The sequence below is a fragment of the Psammomys obesus genome, unplaced genomic scaffold (genome assembly GCF_907164565.1).
Source record: "Psammomys obesus unplaced genomic scaffold, mPsaObe1.curated_primary_1811, whole genome shotgun sequence".
NCBI lineage: Eukaryota > Metazoa > Chordata > Mammalia > Rodentia > Muridae > Psammomys > Psammomys obesus.
The window spans coordinates 21,376,949-21,401,521 of record NW_026593286.1 but is presented as its reverse complement, the minus strand read 5'-3'; the positions used below and the strand labels follow the sequence as shown (position 1 = coordinate 21,401,521).

The following is a 24,573-nucleotide window of genomic DNA, read 5'->3' as shown; positions in this document are numbered from 1 at the left end:
CACTGACGAATGGAATGGCACAGACCCATTTAATTCAGTGACTATCTGTCTGGTCGGTTGATGCATGTTTGATAGAATAAGACTCTTTTGAAGTCATAGGTGTGTGGAAGTATAGCACAGATGTCTTCTGCAAGTACAATGAGCACAGCTCTGGGAGGCTCCCCAGGAAGGAACACTCAGGTTTTGAGGATGATGTATTCAGACCCTACAGTGTAGGTGAGGATGGGAGTATTCTGACATCTTCTCAGCAGTCTTTCCATGATCTCTAGCACAGTATGACTGTGCCCTGGAAATGGCCGAACAGTGTCCTAAGAGACCAACAGTGACAAATCTTTATCTGTGACGAAACAGGACACAGCGGTAGGTAATTCTGTTTTTTTCTTAGATTTTGCCATATAATACCTGGGAACACACTTGCACCTATGTGAAGACACTGATTGGTGCTTCTGCAGTTGTAATCCTACCATCATTGCCATAACCAAAACTTAGATTTCCAGTTGTGCCATGAGGTGAATCAGTAGTTGTCCAGGTGTTCTGCTTGAAGAAACAACAACAGCAACAAAAACAAACAGTAACCTATCAGGTCCTTTTCTAGATGTCTCCTATCCTGTTGTTTAACTACTGTTCTGAGCCAGTGACATTTAAAAATAGTATAGGAATTGCACAGAAGGCTTTTCATGGACCTCACTTCAAAATTTACGGTATCATATTCATTAGCATATATAACCAAATATGTGGCAAAAGCACTAATGTAACAATGCAGAATAGCATCAGTAATTAGCAATAATTTAACATGTATTCAGCTAAAATTTTAATTATATAAGTTATTAGCTGGTAGCACATATTAAAATACCTTTTTTGAAACTTAGCTTATACCATGGATATAGACAATATAACATCTTTCTAATAACTGTTGATGAATTTTCATAAGCTATGGATAAGTTTTCAGTTTTATACTTTTATTCTAACTCCTTCGGATTAAAAATGATGTGCAGTATTTCCTTAAGAGAACAGAGGGGTATTATTTGAAGGCTTCATTTAGTTCTTTTGTAACTTTTCTTCTAATGAGTTAGCTATTGTTTTCCATTCTCTTCAGAGCAGCTTCTCTTAGTGTTCTGCAGTATTACGGTCAGCAGATGCTGTTTCAGCCATGTGCAGGACTTTGAAGACTGATTTGTATTTGAAACTCAGATCTTTCCCTTGTTACCTGTATAAACATGGATATTACTTAACTTCTATGCATCTATCCCTATGAACTGAGAAGAATAAGCTATTCACCATGGAGCTTTGTCAGTATTCAGAAAAAGAAATACACACACACACATTCGACATTTTCTCTAGCACAGTTCCTACAACAGCTCAAGTAATGATAACATTTCTATAGAAAAGAATATTTACTGGGTATCATAAATGATATTTAATTAAATTATTTCATTTTGAGAATTTCATATATGCATACTATGAAATATGATCAATTATTTTTTATCCCAGTTTCTCCTCTCCAACCTCTCCCAAGTCCCCCCATCACAATCACTCCTGACTTTTGTTTTTTCTTTTGATAACCCATTAAGTTCAATTAGCACTGCTCATATGTCAGTGAGAGTGGGGCTATCCACTGAAGCATAGAAAACCTACCACTGGCCACATAATCCAAACCCAAACAGACCAGACCTGACTATGCCAAACCAACCAACCAAACAAACAAACAAAGAAACAACCAACCAAACAACCAAACAACCAAACAACAACAACAAAGTGATTCTTCCACCACAGGGACTATGTACTGCCAATGCCTCCTCAGTTCTACCCTAGGCCCTATGATCCGTAATCATGAGCTTGGATCGGGTGTGCTGTACCAGACATCAGAAAGTGGTTAGTGACCCTGTAACAGTCATGCCACTGTTGCACCAGTGGGCACATCTTGCCTGGCAAGTAGGTGTTGCATTATGCGGGGTTCAGTACAGAACAAGACCTTTAATGTTTTATCTTCCCCAACAGTGAGCAGAGCATATTTAGCACTGTGAAAGGTAGCTAGCGAGGAGGAAGTTCCTTTGTCTGCTTGAAATTGATTTTTCTATGTCCCACTTCTAAAATATATCATCATCATCATGGTCTTACCATGTAGCTTTATCATGGATAATCATGGATAAGACAAGAGCCAGTGTTGTTTTGCAACTCCTAGCACATCCTTGGCCAATAACTTGCAGGGAGGTATCCCATGCCTATAAATTTTTCCTCTAAACAGCCATGTCTTGTGGGAACAACATTGTCTGCCCACGCAATTTGAATTCTGTTTTAAAATTGGTAGTTAGAAATTATTTACAGACTAGTGGGTTAAAGTAAGGTTTATACGGCCTTGGTTTGGTTACCCCACCCACTACCCTCTAACTCATTCACTGTGTCCAGTCCCCACTTAATTCTCTAACATGCAGTGACTCTCCTCCTCCTCTCATTTCACATGTGTTCTGCTAGCCTTTCAATTATTTAAGTATATTATTCAAGTTGGGTTGTGAAATTGTTTCCACATAGCAGTCCACACCTGCTTTCTTTGGTTTAGCACCCACTACACTTATCCCTTAATTTCCCTATATTCACATACCCCCTCCTTACTTAAGCCTTTTGACTACAGTATAGTACCTCTTTAATTACCATAATCTATTTTATTCTCTGTCTCTTAATTTATCTCAACATTATTACTCACTAAGCAAGTGTAAATGAAAGTTGTTTCAAGATTCTGTCTCACAGGATTGGAGAGATGGCTTAGAGGTGTAAAACTGAGCTGCTCTTCCAAGAGACCCAGGCTCAATTTCAGACACCCCAATGGCATCTCACAACCACCTGTAACTTCAGTCCTAGTGGATTTGACCCCTCATTCTGGCTTTCTTGGACACCAGGCACAAATGTGGTACATAGACATATATTCAGGCAAAACACCCGTACACATAAAATGAATACATAAAAAATTTTTAAAAGATTCCATTTCCTCCCAGTCAGAGTGACCATCATTCGGAATACAGATGGTACGGATGCAGTGAAATGGGGACAGTGGTGAGATGCCGTCAGTCCTGGTGTCATGTCGCTCCAGCTTGATGGCAGTGCACATCAAAAGCCTATCCACCTGAGAGCTGGGAACTGTGCTAGATGGTTGTGGTTGACAGTATAGAATTTCATATAGAGACATTATCTTCTGCCCATAGGAAACTTGTTGCTATGGTATTGACCAAATATCTCCTTGCATTCTTGTAGTAATTGTATGTATTGTTTTATAATGTGAGATAATTATATTTTGAATATGTAAAGTTAGTAAAAAATTAGTTTTTCATTATTTCAGAGTTTGAAAACATGGAAATTTCAAAGTCTGTGATGATGTCCAAGTGAGAATTTTCATACCAATAATTAGAAAACAGTGTGGAATGTCTTCAATAGTCGAAATAATTCATTCTAAATCCCTGAGGAAATAAATTAACACAATATTTATTCATAATATCATGCTGTAGCAAATTGATAAGGATTAAGTCAACTTGTAATTCTTTTTGGGGTAGAAAATTAAATAAATTCAAGTTATTATATTATGCTAAATATATTATGTTTATGTACCAAGACTAAATGTGAATCACAATATAAGCATTTAAAAAATTCTGATCATTCTCAGGCTTAAACTTAACTATTTATTTTGAAGTATGAATGTGTATGTGGTTCATGCAAAAAAAACCACAAAGATGCACAGGATTTATATCACTGTGGAAATATCAGCCAACAACTAGGCATATTTGTATAAAGCTGCGGACTCAGCACTCTGGGGTCTGAGATGAGGATCAAGAAAGTTCATGGCTACCTTAGTTTCCACAACATGATTCCTACAAAGAAATCAAAGAGAGAGAGAGAAAGCAAGAAGAAAAGCTTCAATTAAAAACAAAAAGTACTGTATTTATTTCAAAATAAAAAATTTTAGAATTACAAATTTACACATTACATATGCTAAAACCAAATATGTTAATCAGCATTTATATTATGCATTGAATGTAATATATAAATGAAACATATATAAAAATAAAATTTATAGAGTATTGTGTATGTAGTCTTTTGTAACTTGTCTTTTCAGTTTGTTTTGTTTCTGAGGGTCTTTCATGATGCACAATGGCTATAACTCAATTCACATTTTCTGTCCTGCTTTATGACACATAATGTTCAGGCTGTCTCAAAAATCATGATCTAATGACCATGAGTACGGTAAATATTACTTTGTCCATCTCACTGGACACTTACAGAAAAGTTTTATAGGAAATTAGCCTAGGGGTACAATTAGGGTAAAGATTTAATTAGACAGCATTATTCTTTCAAACCAGTTGGACGTATTTGCAAACTCATGTGTAGAATTCTTTCACCTGTACACCCTTCCCAATCCTTGATATTACCAGAGATAACTTTTGAGCCATCTCAGAATATTACAACAGCTTTAATTTACACTTGTTTAATTTTTATCAGACTAATGAGTGAATTATATTTCATCATCATGTGTTACTTTTTTCTTGTTATTAAATGTGACATGTACTTTTTTTTGCTATAGGCAATTTATTTGCTAGCTACTATGAAATAACATTTCATAAATTTTTCTCCGTTTCATTAAGAAATTGTTGATCTTTGATGCATAATTCCTCTGAAATTCATCCAAGCTGTTGTATGGCTCATTAATTTGTTCATTTTTATTTCTGAGTAGTTATCAATTTTTCTTTTTGGAATTTAGGTAAATTCACCAGTAAAATCACTAGGACCTCAAGATTTTGGGGTGGGGAGCACTTAAATTACTAACACAATTCATTTAACAATCTTATAGGCCTATCCAGACTCTCTCTATTTAGAAGCACGCTGGCTGTGCCATCTGAGGAATTATTCTGTTTCTTCTAAGCTGTTTCTCTTAGAGTCGTATAGTAATTAACATTATCTTTCCACCCTTTTAATGATGCAGGATCTGTTGTGATTTCTTCTGCTCTGTCTTGTTGTTGGTCATTTCAGTCTTCTGTCTTTTGCCATTGTTCATCTTGTTACATAGACGTTTATCATCACTGATTTTTTTTAAATAATTAGTACTTTGATTGATTAAACTTTAATATTGTTTTCCTGTTTTCAGTGTCAGTATTCTCTGCTTTTTTCTTTATTTTATGGATTGATTTTTAATTTATTGTGTTCTCTTTTACTAGTTTTTTGAGGTAAGAATTCGTATTACCAACTGAACTGTTTTATAGACTAATAATACAAGTAATGGTTGGCTGTGCATTTTCTCAGAATTACTTACCTTAATGTCATGTTTTAGTGTGTAGCATTTGCGTTTTCTTTCAATTCTATATATTTTTCCTATAATTTCCTTTGGACATTCACTTTTGTCTCATAGATTATTTTAACAATGTCCTGCTTCAGTCTCTACATTTACAGATTTTCCTTTTTCTCTCTTTCTTACTTAATTTTTTCAGAAAATATGTTTCACGTTTTTATATCCCAACTCCTCCAAAATCCTCATCACCTTTCTACCCACTTTATGTTCTTTCTTTCTCTCTCTCTCTCTCTTTCAAAAATAACCAAAACCCAAAACAAAACAGAAAATCAAAACAAAGAAAAAATAAGACACAAATGCCAAAACAAAACAAAATCAAACAAAAAGTCCACAGAAAAATTCTGTAGTTCATTTTGTGTTGGACAGATTCTCTTGGAAATGGGTCTGCCCTGGGATATAGTTGCTTTATCCAATGGCCTCCACCGGAGAAGGCTCATTTCCCCTTTGCCAGGAGAAGCAGGATCCCGTGTCCACTTTCCCCTCTTAGTACTGGGACCCATTTCCGGCTTTCAGCTGTGCAAGTCTCTGTGCTGCCACAGTCTCTGTGAGTTCATATGTGCACCAGTCCTGTTATGTCTGGGAGACACTGTTCCAGAGTCACCCATAACCTCTGGCTTTTACAATCTAGATGAATTGTTTCCCGACTAGAAGCTTAGCTCCTACTAACTTCCTTGGTGCTGGAAGTATTCTGCCAGCTACAGGAGGAAAAAGGGAATAATCAATATCCAGTTACCCACTGTGCAACTCACAAAAGTGACCTGCCGGCAAGAGAAATTGGCTCAATAGTGGCACAAATGTAATGGAGGTAACCAATCACTTTCTGATTGGATTTAAGATCCATTTCATGAGATGGAACTCATCCCTTGCCTTGCTAAAGTGGCCCAGAATCTTATAATAGATAGTTCTTTGGCTTGGGGGAAAACCTCCTGCTGTTATGTTCCTTCTGCTAAAGGAACATAGCTATAAAATGACTCTTGATGATCTATTGCTATGCCCATAAATCACTGCTTCACTCAGTCCTCCTCAGGGAAGCTTCTTCATGAAGTAGCTGATAGTTAACATAGAGAATACCAACTGTGTAGAAACTGTGCAGAAAGTGAGAGGCCTTGGATCCCTCAGTCCTTCACCAAACTCCTCTGCTACAGTTTCAAGGATCACTGTGGAAGAGAGGCAGAAACGTTTATGATATCTTCTTATGAACTTGTTTTGAAGTTCTTGAAGGTAATTGAAGCTACTCATAGTCATAACTAAACATGAGTCTTCCTCTATGGGCCAGTCATGCTCAATTGACTGCAGGTTTTGACTGCTCAATTGACTGGGATGCCCATGGAGTAGTGAGGGAAGAAGGGACACCCACAGAGCCAACCATTTAGCCCTATCAACCCTGGCACATCAGCAAGGTGACAGCTGTCGAGCCAGATAGCCCATCCCTAGAGACTTTCTGTGTGATTTCTAGCTTGAGTTCCTCAGGCTTTAAGAACACGTTGCCTTGCATTGCTTTGTAAAGAGTCAGGTTTGAGTCACCTTCTTTGTTTCCCATGGGTAAAATGTGCCTCCCATGCTGGTATTTCTCCAGTGTTGTCATTGCCAGTCAGCTCACATTCTGTTTATTTCTTTTAGCACTCCACAGTGTTATCTCTAGTATTGTCATTTCTAAAGTCTGTGTTTCTCCTTGGAGTAGAATAGGAGGAGAGAGCCTCCTCCCCAATTTCCAAAGGTAGAACATCTTTTAATACAATTAACAATTTTCTGTATTTAGTTACCCCAGAATTGATATTTTAGTGTAGAATATAGTATAAACGCAACTTTATATGTACAGCTCAGTTTATTAGGTGGTGCTTTTTTTCTAGTGACTTTTAGTGCATTGTTGCCATTTAGCTAGCATCAGAATGTGTTAGTATTTCATTTTTGTAATAAGTTCCTGAGACAAACAGTTAAAAAAAGAAAATTGTATGTTGGCTTAGAGTTCTTGGTTAGTAGATCCTCCTGACTCTTTCTTGTTGATCAGGATAGCATCATGGCCAGAGGATGCTGTAGAACATAGCTGCTCATCTCATGCAGCCAGGGAGCTGAAAAAAACAAAAACAAAAACAAAAACAAAAACAGAAATCCATTAAAAAAGACATAGATCTTAAGGACACACTCACAGAGCCCTACTACCTCTGACTGGATCCACCTCTGAAACTTCCTGTCATTCCTGAACATATCAACTTGTTATGACCTATCGGGCAAACCATTGACTAGGTGAGACTGTTTAGATCCAGTTAGGTCTCAAGGATTCACCAAGGCGTTTTGTTTTGTTTTTCAAGACAGTGTCTCTCTGTGTAGCCTAATCTGTCCTAGACTGGCATTGTAGACCAGGTTGGCCTCCAGTTCACAGAGATCTGCCTGCTTCTGCCTTCTGGGATTAAAGGCATGAACTACCATGCCCGGCAGTGATTTATTTTTTTACTCCTGGGGCAATAGTGAACTTTGTATTTATTACAGTATGCATATTATATAGATTATATTCTTTGTATAATATGATACATTATTAGATTTATATTATATAATGTATAATTCTTTATGTTTAATGCTTGAACATATCACAAAACCTTTCAACCTTATTTTTTGATGGTGTTTTATCCTTACGCATTTATTTTTCTGTTATTTGAAAATGTTTGTGAGATTCATTAATGCTTTTCTTTTCTTGTGACTTTTATAGAAAGTGTGTCTTTGACTTAATCCACCAATGAGGAAATTTTTCATCACTCTAACATTGGAATATTCAATGCTTACATGTCTGTGATTAATTGCCCCACATTATCTTGACTGTATTTCAGTGTCTTGCATTGACCTTTAAAACATTTTCTCCATGCAGATCTTCTATTTGTTTGTGTGAAATGCAATTTTAAATATTTCATACTTTCGTTGTTGTAAATGATCATTTAAAAATTAATGACTTGCTCCTTTCTTGGCTTTAAGGCCATCTTCAACAAAATCCAAGAGGGCGCTAATATGGTCAGTTCAAGATCATCACTCTACCCAACTCCATGCCTCCATCAGCAGAAATGGAGAGGGAATTCTTCAACTTGGAATAAGATCACGCCTCAACAGGACGCCATTAGCAAAAGACAGCAAAGTTCAGGAACACTCAGAACAAGACAACCCAGGACATCTTTTCCCTGTCAGCCCAAGTCAAATGGACGATTCTGAACAATACATCTTCCTTGTTTTTTTCCCCCCTCATCTTGTCTTTTAGCAACATCCGTACTTTTCTTCCTTGTTCTTTTGGGACTTTTGAAGGTGCCCAAGATTCTCAGCACTTCATTTATTTTCAGAATTTTAATCTCACCATCCCATCTTTTCTGACCCAAGCTCTCTTTCTCTAATGTCTGAAATTGCTTGTGCTTGATAGACTCAAGTTCATTTTTGATATTCTGCTGTAATGCCCCCTCTCCTGTGCCATTAGAAACCTAGCTTCTCCTAGTAATAGTTGTACAGCCAGTGGAGGTGCGGAAGAGTGTTACAAATACAGCAGAGCAGTTGGAGCCACCCTCTAACTCCATTGAATTTGAGATGGAGACTGGTACAGTCAGTCCCCTGAGCCAGCTCCACCCCACCATGTCTTGAACCACCTTGGGTGTTTGTTTTCTGTCTACTCAGTCAGTCACTGGACCATTGAATCTTAACATTAAATTCTGTTCTTTCTTTTACTACCTTGAACGCTTCTCATTACCTCTCACTTGAATACTCCTTCCCTTGAATCTCATTTTGATCACATTGTTCCACTCATGAAAATTGTTTATTACAGAGACATCCTTTCTAGTTTTTATTAAATATAAAAAAGAATGCTGAATCCTGGACACATTCCTGTCGTGTTCTCATGGATAATTGACAACTGGACTTTGAATTTCTTGATATTTGTTCCCCGTGAGCCCACTTTATCCTTCTCAGCTACTCATTCTCAGAGCCATTTCTTAGCTCTTGTTGCTACTCATAAATGATCCGATTTTCACTTACCATCTTGTCCCGTCTCCCTGCAGGTAGACCAGCATTCAGTTTGTACATGTCATCTGTCACCCACCATGTGTGGCAGGGCTTTAAGATCTACCCACAGACTCCTGACTGTAGTTTATGTTATCTGGGTTCATCTCTTTTCTGAACTCTGATTTTATGTACCCAACAGCCCACTTGATAGCTGACCAGATACCAGTTTTCTCTATTTACTTTTCCACATTTGTTAAGAGAAATGCCACCCTTCCTGTTCCTTAACCAAAATCCCTCTGCAGTTATACTTGAGATTCTGAGGTTTCTCTGACTGACTGACTGTCCTCACTTTTGATATGAAAAAATATTTTGGTATGTTCTTAAAGATTACCTTTCATCTGTTCATAATACCAGCACTGTTTGCCTTCTCACCTCCTCCCCCATCTCCAGCCCTCACTGTAGCTCTTGCATATGTGTATGTGCCCTTCATCTGTAACTAAGATCATTGTAGAAACCGCCAGGTTAGTCTCTGCTTTTGCCTTCATTGTCCTGTGAACACAGTAGCTAGAGCCACCCTTTTAAATGGCATCAAACGGCATTTCTCTGCTGAAATCTTTTCAGTGGCCTGTCTTAACCACAGGTACAGGGAATTCCAGACATGCTGGCCTCCAAGGCTCTATGTGTTCCCACCTCTTTTTCTCATGCCACGTACCGCATCCACAGTCATCCCCTGACTTTTCACAACACTGTCCTAGTGCACTTACATGTGAAGCATTCTCTGGGTTTCTCTGTCACTCCTGGCCCCGTCTAAGTTGCAGTGCTCTTGCTTACCCCTCGCTGCTTCTTGTACCTCTTTCCCACTGTGCTTTTCCCTTCTTGCTCGCACATGTGTCTACATGACACAATGTACTGATCAACTTGTTCATTGTTACCGTTGTCACTGAAGTGTGATCTCCATAAGAGCAGGAAAATGTAGCTTCTTACTCAGTGCTGTGATGCTTTCTGCCCCACATCTGGAAAACAGATGTCACAGGTATAAGTTAAAATGTGTTCTGAGATCGTTGTATAAAACATATTTTCTTAGCATGGCTTAATCTGAAATAATTTGTTAAGACTTTTTTCCCCCCATATAATTTGTAAGTTTGATGGAATTTCCCTAGTAATCAATGGTATCATCTGTGAACAATGATGATTGTGATTTTCCTCATCGAAAACTGGAAATTTTTGTTTTACTTATGGTTACATGATGCTTAGAGTCTCCAGGAGGTCACTACATATGTGCTTAGAACAAGTATTCTTCCCATGTTCATGTAAACAGAAATGCTTCTGATGTTGCATCACAAAGGATGGGATTTGTTGGTTTTGATAGATGGTTAGGATTTTTTAGGTTTGCTGTGCTTTACCATGAATGTCAAACTTTTAAATATTATATTAGTGGTAATGTGTAAATCATGTTTAAGCGTTAGGATTTCATTTAATCATGAATATTGTATCTTCTGGTTTTGAGTTGATTTTCCCATTAATATTTCCATGTGGTAAATGCCTTTGCAGATTTTCTCAATAAACATTCCTTCCATTTGTAGTGTAAAACTAACCTGTTCCTCATGTGTGATTTGGTTTGTTTTTGGGCAGGACTTCACTGTTATTTTTATCACATGCCTCACTTCTATGTTTAGTCATGAGCGTCCTAAAATGTTGTTCTTTGCAGTTTTGAATTAACTGGATAATACCTGTATAGATTTTTTAGAGAGTTTTAGAACTGTAACGACTTTGATTTTAAGTATACAATAGACATTTCAGTAAAGATAATTGGAAACTTTCTGTGTTTACAAGATTTCATCCTGTGACTTCTGGTTCCTTTTTAATATCATATAGAACTATGGCGTTTATTCATTCTTGGATGAGCTCTAGTAAGTTATAAAGTAACAAGTTTACATTAATTTGGACCTGCTGTCTAATTTTTCATTTACTGATTTGCAGATACCCATTACATTTTGTTGTCTGTTCAGTAGCCAGTGGACCCAGGTAGAGCCTTTCCTTGTCTGTGGGCTCTCACCTTCCATCCCTGTCATGAGCTCTTCAGCCCATCCCCACTTGTCAGCTGTGTTCCTTGGTCTGTGGTAACTCTACTGGGACTTCTGAGGATTATCACCATCACTCTGTCCTTCTACTGCTTATTTCCTTTTGTTTATAGTCTTCGAGTTTATTCTGTCTGTTACAGTCAATCTTTTATGGGTTATACATAGTTACTTAACTTTTGGCCCACTGTTCTAAGTATTTTATAAAGTTCCTTCTAAATACTTTTATTTAATTTTTCCCATACCTCTCCGTCTTTCTTTTTCTCAGTCTCTTCCACCTAAAAACTAAATGGTTTTTAATTGAACATCATAGGTATTTTATATGAAACATTTAAGTTAAATTTTGTTAATTTTTAAATATTTTCAGATTTTCATTATGATTTAGTCTTTGTGGTTATTTTTAAATTGTATTGTAGTTTTTCTCTTAATCTGAGTAGCACCAAAATAATTGAGACTAGACTGTTACATTTATTTAACAAGCCGAATGGCACAAAAACTGAGCAATATTAATTAATTTTAACACTCTAAAATAATATGGCTACCTCCCAGCTGAAGTCCTTGATATACTTGCATTTTATGGCTTTTTCTGCTCCAGCTGCCCTTTGAGGATATCTTCTGGACCTCTCCTCATGGCTGAATCCCCATTTCTTTTCTTTCTCCCCCTCTCTTGGCTGGCTGGAAGCCCAGCCCTATTCTCTGCCCTCCTCATTTACTGACTGTTAAACTTCTTTATTGACATATAAAGGAAAAACTGGGGAACAATGTTTACACAACATTGAGACAGTAGATTCTCAAAATAAGGATTGCAAACAGATACGGGGGCACCAAAATCAGCATTTGTGTCTTTACACAGGGCCTACTAACATTATGCCTACAAATCTTGTCCACAACTTATTTAAATGGAATTCTTAATTATATGTATTCATAGAATTTAGGTTACCTGTTAAAATTTTGATTATTATATATCTGTAGTTCAAATAAATTATGATCAGACCTATTATAGGCAATAAAGTTGATTACTAAGGGTGGGATTTAGTAAATTTCCAGATTTTTCTGCCCAAATATATTTTCCCTATTCTAGAGTTTTTCATGATATACCTGAATACATATACATTTGCATGTCTTTGATTCCTTTATACACATACTTGATCATGAAACTAAAGCTCGCTATAGTAGAATTGACACATAACTTGTATGTGCCTATGGAATTCATTTTCAGAAACAGGTTCTCTTGTTCCTCATTTTTAGGGCAGGGTACTACTTCCCTAATCAGTGGAGATCGTAGCTCCTTCACTGGTTTTAGGCCATTTAAGAAATCAGATTCAAAATTACCTTGGTATGTGAGTACATATAAAGGTTTTCTCTTTTATACCTCTACCATGGGCATGAAAAGAAAATGTATAAGCTGCCCTCTGGTCTAATGAAAGACAAGGGGGGCATCAGCATCCAGTTCACATAAGCTGACTTCTGCAAGTGGATCTTAATATAATTTACTGTAATATTTATTGCATCTAACAAGACTAATAGAATTACATTACATTATACCAATGTTCAGCTAAAAATATCTTAGTTTATTTAACTAAATAAAATCATTTTAATGGACTTCATAAAATGACATAGAATTAAATGTGTATGTAGAACAACGTCAAAGGTATGTGGAGACTCTACTTACCACCTGCTAGCTCTGTAATCTTTGATATGACCTTAATTATATTTTTGTAATAGTCAATTATTGGTAGCCTTCTTCTCCAAATATACCTTTCCTTATTATATTCTCTTTGTCTTTAATTTCAAAGTAGTAATTAATTTAGACTTATAAGAACTAACTGAAGCCACTCTCAAGCTTGAAGCCAGTTATAGCCGAAAGTACTTTGGGCTTTGAGTCAGAATACTGAGTTTTAGCATACATGACACTCTTTACTGGCAGCTGGAGGCTAAGCAATGCATGTGTGTACATTTTATGCATTCACTTGCTTCAGTGATGAGAAGCATATAAGTAGGAATAAGTTAGGTGATTAAAAATGATCCCTAGGGGTTTTCACATTTGAGGAGTAGAAACTCCAAGGTTTCTGGAACTTTTGAGGAGAGTGTAAGTAACACAAAAGCTCAGTTCAGTTTCATATGAAAAGCCATGGAGGGCTTGGATATTTGGAAAAATATAAATTATCCCATAACTAAGGATACAGGTAAAATTTATTTGAATATGAAGATACAGGTAAATTTCATTCGAATATAATTATACTGTTGATTTGTTTCACTCTCACCCAGTGCTTAAAACCCACTGTAATGTCCCACAGAGTCAAGTAAGTTCATTAGTTGAGGAGCTTACTTCATGACACACACACACACACACAGTATAAGGTATTATTTAGTAAATATTGGTAGGTTGATTCCATAAACCTAACTGCACTTTTAAAAAAAAAATGTGGTTTATGGGGGTAGAGAGATGGTTCAGTAGTAAGAGAGTAAGAGTACTTGTTTTGCAGAGGACCCAGGTTCAGTTTCCAACATGCACATGGTGGCTCATAACTGTCCGTTATTTGAGTTCTAGCAGATGTGCAGTCCTTTTCTGATCTCGACAGCACCAGAGACACATATGAGACACATGCAAGCAAAACACTTGTACACATAAAATAAATAAAAGACATATTTTATTAATTATAAATATTTATCTCGGCTATTATCATTTATTCCAAGTACTGTTTACTTTTTTCTTTTTTATTATCATTTATTACAATTTATTCAATTTGTGTCTCAGCTGTGGCCCTCTCCCACATCCCAATCCTGCCCACCCTCCCACTTCTCCCCTGCTCCTGCCCTTTCCACGGATAGGGGAAATTCTACTCTCCTTCTATTTGACCATAGCCTATCAGGTCTCATCAGGGCTGGTTGCATTGTCTTCCTCTGTGGCCTGGCAAGGCTGCACCCCCGCCCCCCAAGGGGTGGTATTTAGAGAGCCTGTCACTTAGTACATGCCAGAAAAAGCCGCTCTGTCTCTAGGGACTCCACTTGGAGACTGAGTCTATGGGCTATATCTGAGTGAGGGTTTTAGGTTCTCTCCATGCATTGTCCTTGGTTGGGTTATCATTCTCTTCAGGGCCCCCAGGGTTCAGGGATTTTTTGGTTCTGTTGGTCTCCTTTTGGAACTTCTGTCCCCTCCATGTCTTTTATCTCCCCCTTCTTTCATAAGATTCCCTGAACTCTGCCCAACATTTGGCTATAAGTCTCAGCAACTGCTTTGATACCTCCATCAGTAGTCTTTCAGAGGCAATCTGTGTAAAAATACTAATAAGTTTTTTTTTATAGGACCATTTTCATTAAGCATGAATAATAGCTGATCTGGATTAAAAATTTTACATTTCTGATTTTCAGTATAATATGTAATATTATGTAAGACAGTACCATAAAATCTTTTAATCTGTAATTACTGTGGCAAAAAAGGGAAGTTAAATTCACATTCACAATGTATTATTTCTGATGAAATTTGGGACCATGCACTAGTTAATTTCTTTGACCTTCTGTGTTCCCAAGTATAAATTGCAAACAATAACCCCCATTGAAAGCCTTTAGAAGAGTTAAAAAAAATAAAGTGTGTGCAGCTGTTCAGTTTGATGTTCAGCCTGTTCAATTTGATGTTCAGCATGTGGCAAATATTTATAGTATTACTACTCATAAAATCTACATCTTTCACTTGCTTTCTGAAAATATCTTCTGTAAGCTTTGTTCTCACTGAAGTCAAATTTTTCTCCCACAAATCGTGATGTTACACCACAGGGTCCCTGTGAATGGGCCTTTACATCATAGTACTACAAATCCTGACTTGTTCTGTGCTAGTGAAATTTGCTAACACCCCAATTTATGATCACATCCCAAGATTTTATCTTACATGGATCTTGGAGTCTCGAGTTAGATAAATCTCAACTCACTTTACCTTGATGGCAAAGCTCTTCTCATTGCATACTTCCCGCCCCACTGTTGGCATCCTCCCCCTCGCTGTTTCCCTCTGCGGATAAGCACAGTGTGCAGGGACTGTTCACAAATGAACAAAACCCATCTCTGTCTTTTATCTCCAGCTCTTTGGTTGCATTTGTTTTTGTTGTGTATAATTTTAGGAAAATAAAAAAACAATGGATGCCTTTACTATTTCTGATCTGGGCGCTCTAGCTCCAACTCTTCAGACATGATTACACAGCATGGAGTAACCGCACAAAGCAGGCAGACTAGTGGGGCCATAGGTGGAGATCTGGAGAGGTGAACATCAGATGCAGGGTTTAGAAAGTGGAAAACGGAAAAAGGGGAAGGGGGCCCCTACAGGTAAATGCCAAAGGGGGACAAAGGACAAATAACACCATGGTTGTTTGGAAGGACCTAATTTTAATTGATTTTTAATGCATTTAAACTAATTGAATGCACAGCATTATCTGCATCAATTACTTAGAAGTATTTATATAATATGTATGATATATAAATTAATATATACTATATGTTATATATATTATACAATATTTTCTTATTTTAGCTTTATACTTAGGTGACTTTCTATTTCTATAGATTAATGAATCAAACCTCATCAGAGTTGCGTATTTGCAGGAGATGGCGATTAACACACAGAACAACAGGGATAGAGACTGAGGAATGCTCGGCCTCATTTAAGGACATATACAGCACTTTTTTCTTCCCACTTGGAGCTCAGGGATCATTGCAAAAGAGGGGGAAGAAAGATTGTAAGAGGCAGAGATGTTGGGAGACTATCAAAGAAAGAGTGTTCCCTGGTATGCAGTTTCTGTAACAGAGTTAACACAGAAGAACTCACAGTGGCTGTGACTAAACCCGTGTGGGTTTTCAGGCCACAGAAAAACCCGGCCTGGGTTGGGGAGATGGGGACTAAGTCCTACCCATAGCTGAGGAGGGGCTGGCAACGGATAGCTGTTGAGAGCTAGAGTTGCCTTTCCTTAGAAGCACAGTCTGTGTTGAACTGATGTTTCCTCCAGTGGAAGGCCACGATCTAAGAACATGTGGGCAACACAAACTGGACTTCATGGGTTTAAAAACCAAAAGAAGACACAAAGCTGTGTGGATAAGGAAGGTTGGTTAGTGTTGGCTGGGAGTTGGAGAAAGCAGCAAATATGATAAGAGCACACTGTAAGAAATTCTCAAAGAACTAATAACACTAATTAAAATTATTGAAGAACATGGATATATTTATATACTTTTATCCCTAAACATTAATTTATACTGAGTGCAATTTGAGTTTATTTTAATCAACACTTTATAGTAGTAGATTGCTCTTAAAATTAAAGCACATTGATTCTTCATTTTTAAGAATTTATTTGATAAATATGAATCAAATTCTCTTTTCTGCTGTTGAATACGTGGGTGGGACTGAACACTGAAAAAATGATTAAAATTACCAACATTAAAAACTTGAAGCAAAATTGATGTGATCTACAATTATGTGTATAGCTATTATTAAATTATGTTTTAATTAGACATAGGCAGCATACATTTTACCCAGCTATCTTTTATTGAGTTTATGTAACATCTAATCATTTCTTTGGTCGGTTGGGAGAAGACTCTAGGTGAATAATTTTCGACATTGTGAAGCATAATGAGATAATGTGAGTATTATCTTATTAAACATCTAAGTAATTTCATTTCTGGATAGTAATGGGGATGAAAAGAATTTCAATATGAAGCATACCTTCATTTTGGAAGGTTTGGACACCTGTACTTTACCGTGTATTCTCAGATAACTTTTTTAGGACTAAGGTTTCCTGACTATGTAATTAATAACTAATATTATATTTTCAATTTACACATTTGCTTTAAATCCAGGTATGCTCAGCCAATTCTTAATTTCCCTTTTATATTTGATGTCTTAGCTCTCATGTTAGGTGTCTCAAAAGTATCTACAACTCAGAACAGCCAAGTGTGACCTCAAGCTGTCATTTATTCCTGGCTTGGTAACTATCTCAGTGACTCTCCCCATCATATACCTAATGGGCAAGCCAGAAAACCCAAGGCTCTTTGATGCTCTGTGCTTTTCCTCTTAACTTCCAGCTTATCATGTCTAAGTTAATCAACTTTAGCTTTCTTTCCTTTTTCTTCTTGTCTGCTCTAACTTCAGTGAATCGCTGCCTTTTCTTGGATGCATGTAATTTCCTCACTCTTCCACAATATTTACTTATGGAAGCAGATTGACCTTCAAGCACAGTCACGTCTTTAGTAGTCTCCAACCTCTGTAATGATAAACACAAAACTGTTAACATGCCAAGCGGGAACCTTGAGCTGTCATTGAACCTTACCCCTGTTTTCCCATTCTGGGGTTTTCCTGTCAGGGATTTCTGCTACAGCTTGACCTTACCCTGACTAGGCTTTTGTACATCCATTTTGAGGCAGCTTAAAATGTCCTGCTTTTAAATAATATAGTGTTTTAAGCAGGAATATTGGAATTTGTTCTCCATATAGTCAGAACATGGAGAAACAAGAAATACAAATTGTTAGAATTTGAGTTTTCTGTATTAGTAATTACTGAACTGATGATTTTTGAGGCTCTTTTATTCCTGTATATCCTTCAGATACACCACAAATCTCATTTCTTCAGGAACTCTTCCCTTGGCTGTTGATCATATCTTAGAAGGCTCTTTTGTTCTCCCTGTCTTCAAAAACCCAGACCCCTGTTTCTTGACTTCTCATTGCCTTCCTCACTTTTTTTTTCTTTTTCTCTTTAATGAAAGTCTGTGTTTTTTTTTTTTTTTCCTTTGTAGTTTCTGAAACAGCAGAACCACTGTCACTTCTGGTTCAAAGCTGCATCTCCAGCCTCTCACGTTGCCTGCTTCATAATGATAAGTGATTTTTAAGTAGCTGAATATAAAGAGCTACTAAGTGAGAGAACTGGGATTTAAAATCGCAGTTGACTCTGAAACTACTGTTCTGCAGTGACAGTATTTTAGCCTGCTGTAATACGAAATTACCATGCTACATGTTCAGCATGTGTTGGATATATTCAAATGCAAAACCTGAATCATTAGCTTTTCTAGTGTAATCCGGGTATTATGTTTTCATGATTCTGAACATTAATGAAATGGGGTCTCATGGTGAGGGAGGCACTTGACTGCCTATAAAAAACTTTTGGAGGAGGAGATCTTTATGGGTGGTTAGTGGCCATCTGCCTTTATGATCTGGACTTGAGGGTCCAGAGGGCGGAAAAGACCTCTGTGTGCTGTACTTGAGTGCCTCTGTGCCCAGGTAGGCACTGTGGTACTAAAGCCTCGTCTGTCTCCTATCTGACGTAGCTACAAAGTCGGATCATCAGAGTGGGAGGGGAGAGCGTCAGGCACACAGACTGGTTCTATTACAGAGTATAGGCACACCAGGGAGATAAATGTACAATATATGGGTGATTTTCTGTTTGCAGTGGCATCTAAACCATCTTAGAAGGAAAAAAAAAAGAACATTTGGTATTAAAAATGAGATGGTTGACTGCTTAACAAATGCAAAGCCCACTTTCAGTTTTGTGTTCTGCCTCTCTTTGCCTTTTATTCCTATACCCTTATGTCTCTCTACCTGTTTGTTTCTCTGACTGTGTTGTGATATAGAATCCTTACTACAGTTTTACTCATGTGTGGAGAATGTGTAATCACCCTCCTCACAGGGAAATTGAAGTTGGGACCATATTATCTCTAGGCTTGGACTCTCTTTCACAAAGAACAGTTTCCATACAAGAATGCAAAACTTATTTCAGTGTTTTAATTTAATTTATATTAAACATTGATCATGTTATTTTATGAAATTAGTGTATGTTTTACTATAAAACCTTAACTGAAACCTCTTGAGTCTTCTATTTTTCTGGCATTTAGTGTATATATTGCTCTTCTAGTGTATAGGAAAGTATGATGATTATATCCTTCTTGTATTTGGTGTCATTTTTATACATTTATAAGTCAACAAAATTTAAGTTGATACTCTCTTTTGAGTTGCCTTGGGAAAAAATGACATCCAAATTAATCTAGGCTAAGGTAACTTTTCTATGTCTATACTAAATATAAAAAAATATATGAGAACTCTATGCAAGTGCCTACCAGAGAGGAATTATGATTCTCTGGAGCGATTCTCTGAGGTTGCCATAAATTCTACCTGGGCTTCAAGACATATTGCATTCAATATATAAGACTATTTCTTCCTATAAATTCAACTAAAGGCATGAGTACTTTCCTTATAGTTACCTTGTAATACATAAGCAAGCCTAGAAATGGAGTGTTGAATGGTTTTACATGTGATTTTGTTAGGATGGATCCTCTTCAGGCCTCTCTTTCCAGTCACCTCACTGTGCAGAAAACTAGTTCGTTAGAGATAAAGTTGACGTTTCACCTGCTTTAGTCAACAGATATCACAGCGAGCATTGCAGGGGAATGAAGCAGTGTTTAGACAAAGTGGTTAGCTGATTTTGACTATATGACAGGTGTTTGCATTCATCAAAATGCAGGCATACATGAATTATTGCTGCCTAATCTTTGATGTTGTTCAGAATTAACAGTAAGTGTCTTAATTCCCAGAGAGAAAAAAAAAAACATAGAGTTTCAGTCAGAAACCTTAAAAAGTGTTGCTTATAAACTTTTAAAGGCATAAAACTTATATGTACATAGTATTACATACAGTTGGTCACAATAAATCAGTAAATGTATTTTTAAAGCTACTAAAATCTTTAACATGTATTTTCATTCTGTAGTGCAAAAAATAATGTCTTCAACCATTCTCTTATGGAATTTACCCCATGGTGGTTGAATGAGAAAAATAAAATTCTTATGGAGTTCTGTACCTAAGTATATAAATCACTGTGGGTTTTTTTTTTTTTTGTCACTTCTATCTCAGAGGAAAGTGTTGACTGTATTTCAAGAATGAAATATACACAGCACATTGACTTGTGGGATCAAGTAGTCATTTATGGAGTGCCTATAATATTCTATGTTGAAGAGACAGAAATAAATAATATATTGTTGTTTGCTGGTAGCTCATAGTTGAAATGGACTTGATAATGACCGTTACAATGTTCTGTCTAACACACAGTTCTACTGCTTTAGTAGCAGGGCTGACATAAAACAAGAAGGCGTGGTTTAGGATCTATGCGTATCTTAGTATAAAGTGGAAGATGGTGTTTGGGAGGCCAGGTTGGTCCATTTCTCAAGAAGGAATTGTAGATAAGTCCTAGGAGTGTGAACCATACCCTGCACTGTAGAGTCATCTGACAGAGTGCTCATTTCTGCTCTCCCAATATGTAATATTTGTGAGACATTCTTTAAGCAGAGATACTTATCAGAAGCTGCAGCAATGCCATGTGGGAAACAATGGCAAACTGATGAGAAAGGAACATGTGCCAAAGCAGGAAATGGATTTCAAAGGTCCAGTTTAGAAGCAGTTACTAGAAGATGGCTGACAAGTGCCTAACCATGACCATGAATGTGAAAAATGGAATCTATGTGAAAGTTGTAGGCACAATAGATGTCCATGCTTTTTTGTTGTTCGTTTTGCTTCACTAATGTTTGGAACTAACCAATGCGGACATTTTCTGAGTTCCAGTCTGGATCAAACTGGTCTATTTGGGGGTTATCATTGGAGCTATTTTTCCAGCTTTGGAGACCAGCTGACTTCCTTCCTTCCTCCATTCCTCTTTCCCTTCCCCAAGACTTTGATTTTGATAGTAAGGGTTTCTTCTGCCGGTTTGCCACGGAGGAGCGTGATGGCTCGAGCTGAGATTTGAAATAAGCTCAACGGCTCACGTTCCTTCTGGATTTTAACTATGACACCATGAGTGAGGTCAGCCTGTGAATGTTGCCAAAGCTGTTGGGGCCCCGTGGAAGAGACTGCACTCAACTCTGTATGTGCTCTGTATGTGTGTACTCCATCTTTGTGCCTTCCAGAGACCCATTTTCTGTCTGAGGAGGTAGGATAGTGCTACCATGTCACTAACCTTCATTGCTGGCCCAGCACTCGGACCAGGACTTCTCGCTAGCCAGTTCCTCCAGCTGCTAGGTGCCACACAAATCAAACAGAACAACAGCAAAACCCCCGCTCTCCCCAAGCCCTCCCAAGATTTGGACCACGTGGAGATAAAGCTTTATACAACCAAGAATGTTTAGTGTGAGACAGAAGGGTAGCAGTAGGACACGCAGACAGATAAAAAGCTACAGAAATTGATGAGGACTAAGAAGAGAAAAGTTACATACTCTGAAAAAGTGTTTTGTGCCGTTAAACTTAGCGGCAGTGCATCAACAGCCAGGGCCACTGTTCATTAAGGTTAGGTCATCTTCCATAGCTGATGTAATGAAAGAAATATATTTTTTTAGTTAGTTATTCACTTTACATCTCATTTGTAGCCCCCTCCCTCCTCTCCTCTTGGTTCCTCCCATCTGTTTATCCCTATCCTGCCTCCCCTTCCTCTTAGAAAAAGGGAGACCCCCCCACCCCCACAAAGCCGCCCCATCACATCCAGCTCATCAGGACTGTGTACTTCCTCTTTCACAGTGTCCTGACAGGGCAGTCAGCCCGGATGGAGTGATAAAAGGAGACCAACAGAGACCATGTCAGAGACAGCCCCCATTATGAAAAAAAAAAATATTTTAAAACAGATTTTTAAAAGGTTTTTGAACAGATCTATTTTTCTCATAAAATAGATCCTGATTAAGGTTTTCCCTCCCTCTACTCTCAGTCCTTCCCTCCCTTTCAGTTCCACTCTCTTCCTGTCTGTCATTAAAAAACAAAACAAAATAAAACAGAAACAGATTTCTGTGGGGTAATAATAAAAATATGTAAAGTAAATATTTAAATATTATAAGATAAAAACTATCACATCAGAGTTGAACAAAACAAACAGAACGAAAAACATCCAAGAGAAGGCCCAAGAAAAAGAGACACTCTTCTGCACACTCAGGAATCCCATAAAACACTAAATGGGAAGCCATGATATACACAAAAGACCTATTTTAATAAAAGGAGAAAGTGAAATAAAAATAAAATTAAGAAAAATAATGAAAAATAAAATTAATAAAAAAGGAAGAGCCCTGACACGACATTACATGTGAAGGTACCTCTAAAGATGCTTATGAGTCAGTCTTCTGTTGGCTGTCTACTGCTGAGCCTATGCCTACCCTTAACAGTAATTAATATCCCCACTGAGACTCCTTTGGAGAAAACGAAAGTTTCAATTGCAAGTGGTTATCCATTGGAAATTGATTCTGGGTTAAGGATGGTGGCGTGTGTCCCGAGATTTTGATTAATTGAACTTCTGACTCTTAATTGATTCATAACAAATGAATCAAAGACAAAGAAGTATAGTGCAATTCTAAGGCTAACCTATTAGCTCATCCTGTGTTATTACACACTACTTCTTAAGAACTCATAGGCTTTTAGGGCAGGATTCAAAATCCCTGCAGGCAAAGCCGTGTTTTGCATCAATCATAGCCCACATATCTATGCAGATACATACATGGCAGGTGGGTCAATTGTACTCAGTCCTTCCTAATTAACACTCTTCGACCATGCACATACTTCTTCTGCAAGGCCTTAGAAATGAGATGGCATCTTATTCTAAACCTTTCTGTGATATTGAGCCAAAAAAAAAAAAAAAAAAAAAAAAAGAAAAGTACTCATTGTTTTTGGGTGATGTAATCTACTAGCTGGGTTAATGTCTGTAGGCATGTAGAGAGCAAAGAATAAGCTATGTATTTATGTATTTCAACATTGCACTTAGCTTATATCAGGTCATTGCTTCTTCAATAATCACTAAATTCATTTCAATGCCTTAAATCTAAGCACATGACAAAACCGAAGGGGATTTATGTCAGTGCAGCAATATCTGTGAAGGCTTGGCCAATAATGTCATGAACACTACTTTTCCTAATAGAAGTTATAAGAATATGACTTATTGTTGGTATTTTTGAACATGAAGCTAGTAGTATATTTATAAAATCAATCTCCCATCATTACTTTTAAGGATTGTCCACAAGCATGTTTCTCTTTAGGTGCCTGTAAACTCTTTTAGATCACAGACTACTCCAACATCTTTATATCTCTATAATTGGAGCACATCACTTCCATATTAAAACATTTTTTCTTGTGCAAATTCATAGAAAGTTCTTGGTTTTCTTGGAAGTTTCTATTTTCACTTTGAGAGTAGAAGTTGGTGAAACCTAAGATCAAGAAAAATGAATTTATTATCTGTTCATCTTATTAATATCCTTAGAAGTTTTCATATTTAAAACAAATAATCTTTTCATAATCCTCCTATTGATTTCTAATGAATTTAATGAGTCAAATATAGGGTTAGAAAATTGGCAGTCTATAGATATGTTTGCTTGGACTGCTAATGTTCATAATTCCTCAACATTCTTTGATGTGCTTGTCTTTGCAGATGGCCTTAGCATCACCACACTAAAGCCTTCACTACAATTCCACCTCCTTTGAATTTGTGTGGACTGTCCCATACCCCACCTTTCCCTGCTCAGTCCCCAGTTCCTTTATTCTGTTTTTCCATTTTTCTTTCCTTCCTCAGAACATTTTCATGTGATTTCCTTGCACATATTCACTGTTTTTTTTTCTTCCCCCAAATCATATGCTATATGATTTTTTTTCACTTTCTGCGTGTGTATGACAAGAATTGGTGTAGCGTTGGGTAAATTAGGGTTACCATAAATAGTTCACTGGCAGAGTACTTACCTAGCTACACCAAGGCAATGATATCCCCAGCTCTCCCACCTGAAGGATAAGAAAGAAAGAGCATGGAATTTACATGTTTAAATAAAAAAATAACATTTTTTCTATTTAAAAATTTATTATTTTTTATTAATTAAAATTTATTCACTTTGTATCCCAGCTGTAGTTCCCTCCCTTATCCCCTCCCAGTCCCACCTTCTCTCACTCTTCTCCTCCCATGCCCTTTTTTATGTTACATGATAGTAAGTAGACTCATCTTTTGGTTAAATATGTAAAATGTATATGAACTACTGATAATTTGATTAACTTTTTGATGTCCAAATTTTCAATGACAGATATCACTTCTAGTTACAAACACAACTTTATTTAAAATTCAAAGATCAGAAGTATCATTGGACTTTGCACTGATAAAGATAAGCGAAACGTCGCAGTTTACATTAATAGCAAGGACCTTGAGTAGAAAAGTAGGTGTCATTTATTTTACTGTGG

The 24,573-nt window shown here is 37.1% G+C and overlaps 1 protein-coding gene across 3 annotated transcripts in view; it reads left to right on the top strand.

Annotated features, from left to right (window-relative positions):
* Window positions 1-24,573, top strand: part of Spag16 (sperm associated antigen 16) — a 912,250-nt gene that overhangs the window by 68,826 nt on the left and 818,851 nt on the right. The window contains exon 11 of one of the 3 annotated variants that reach the window (XM_055617072.1): window positions 8,294-8,530. The exons of the other annotated variants lie outside the window; for them this stretch is intronic. Within the exon in view, the coding sequence (XP_055473047.1) occupies window positions 8,294-8,524 (231 nt within the window). The 3' untranslated portion in view covers window positions 8,525-8,530. Of the gene's footprint in view, window positions 1-8,293; window positions 8,531-24,573 lie in introns of those variants that run through there. 3 annotated transcript variants of the gene reach the window in all.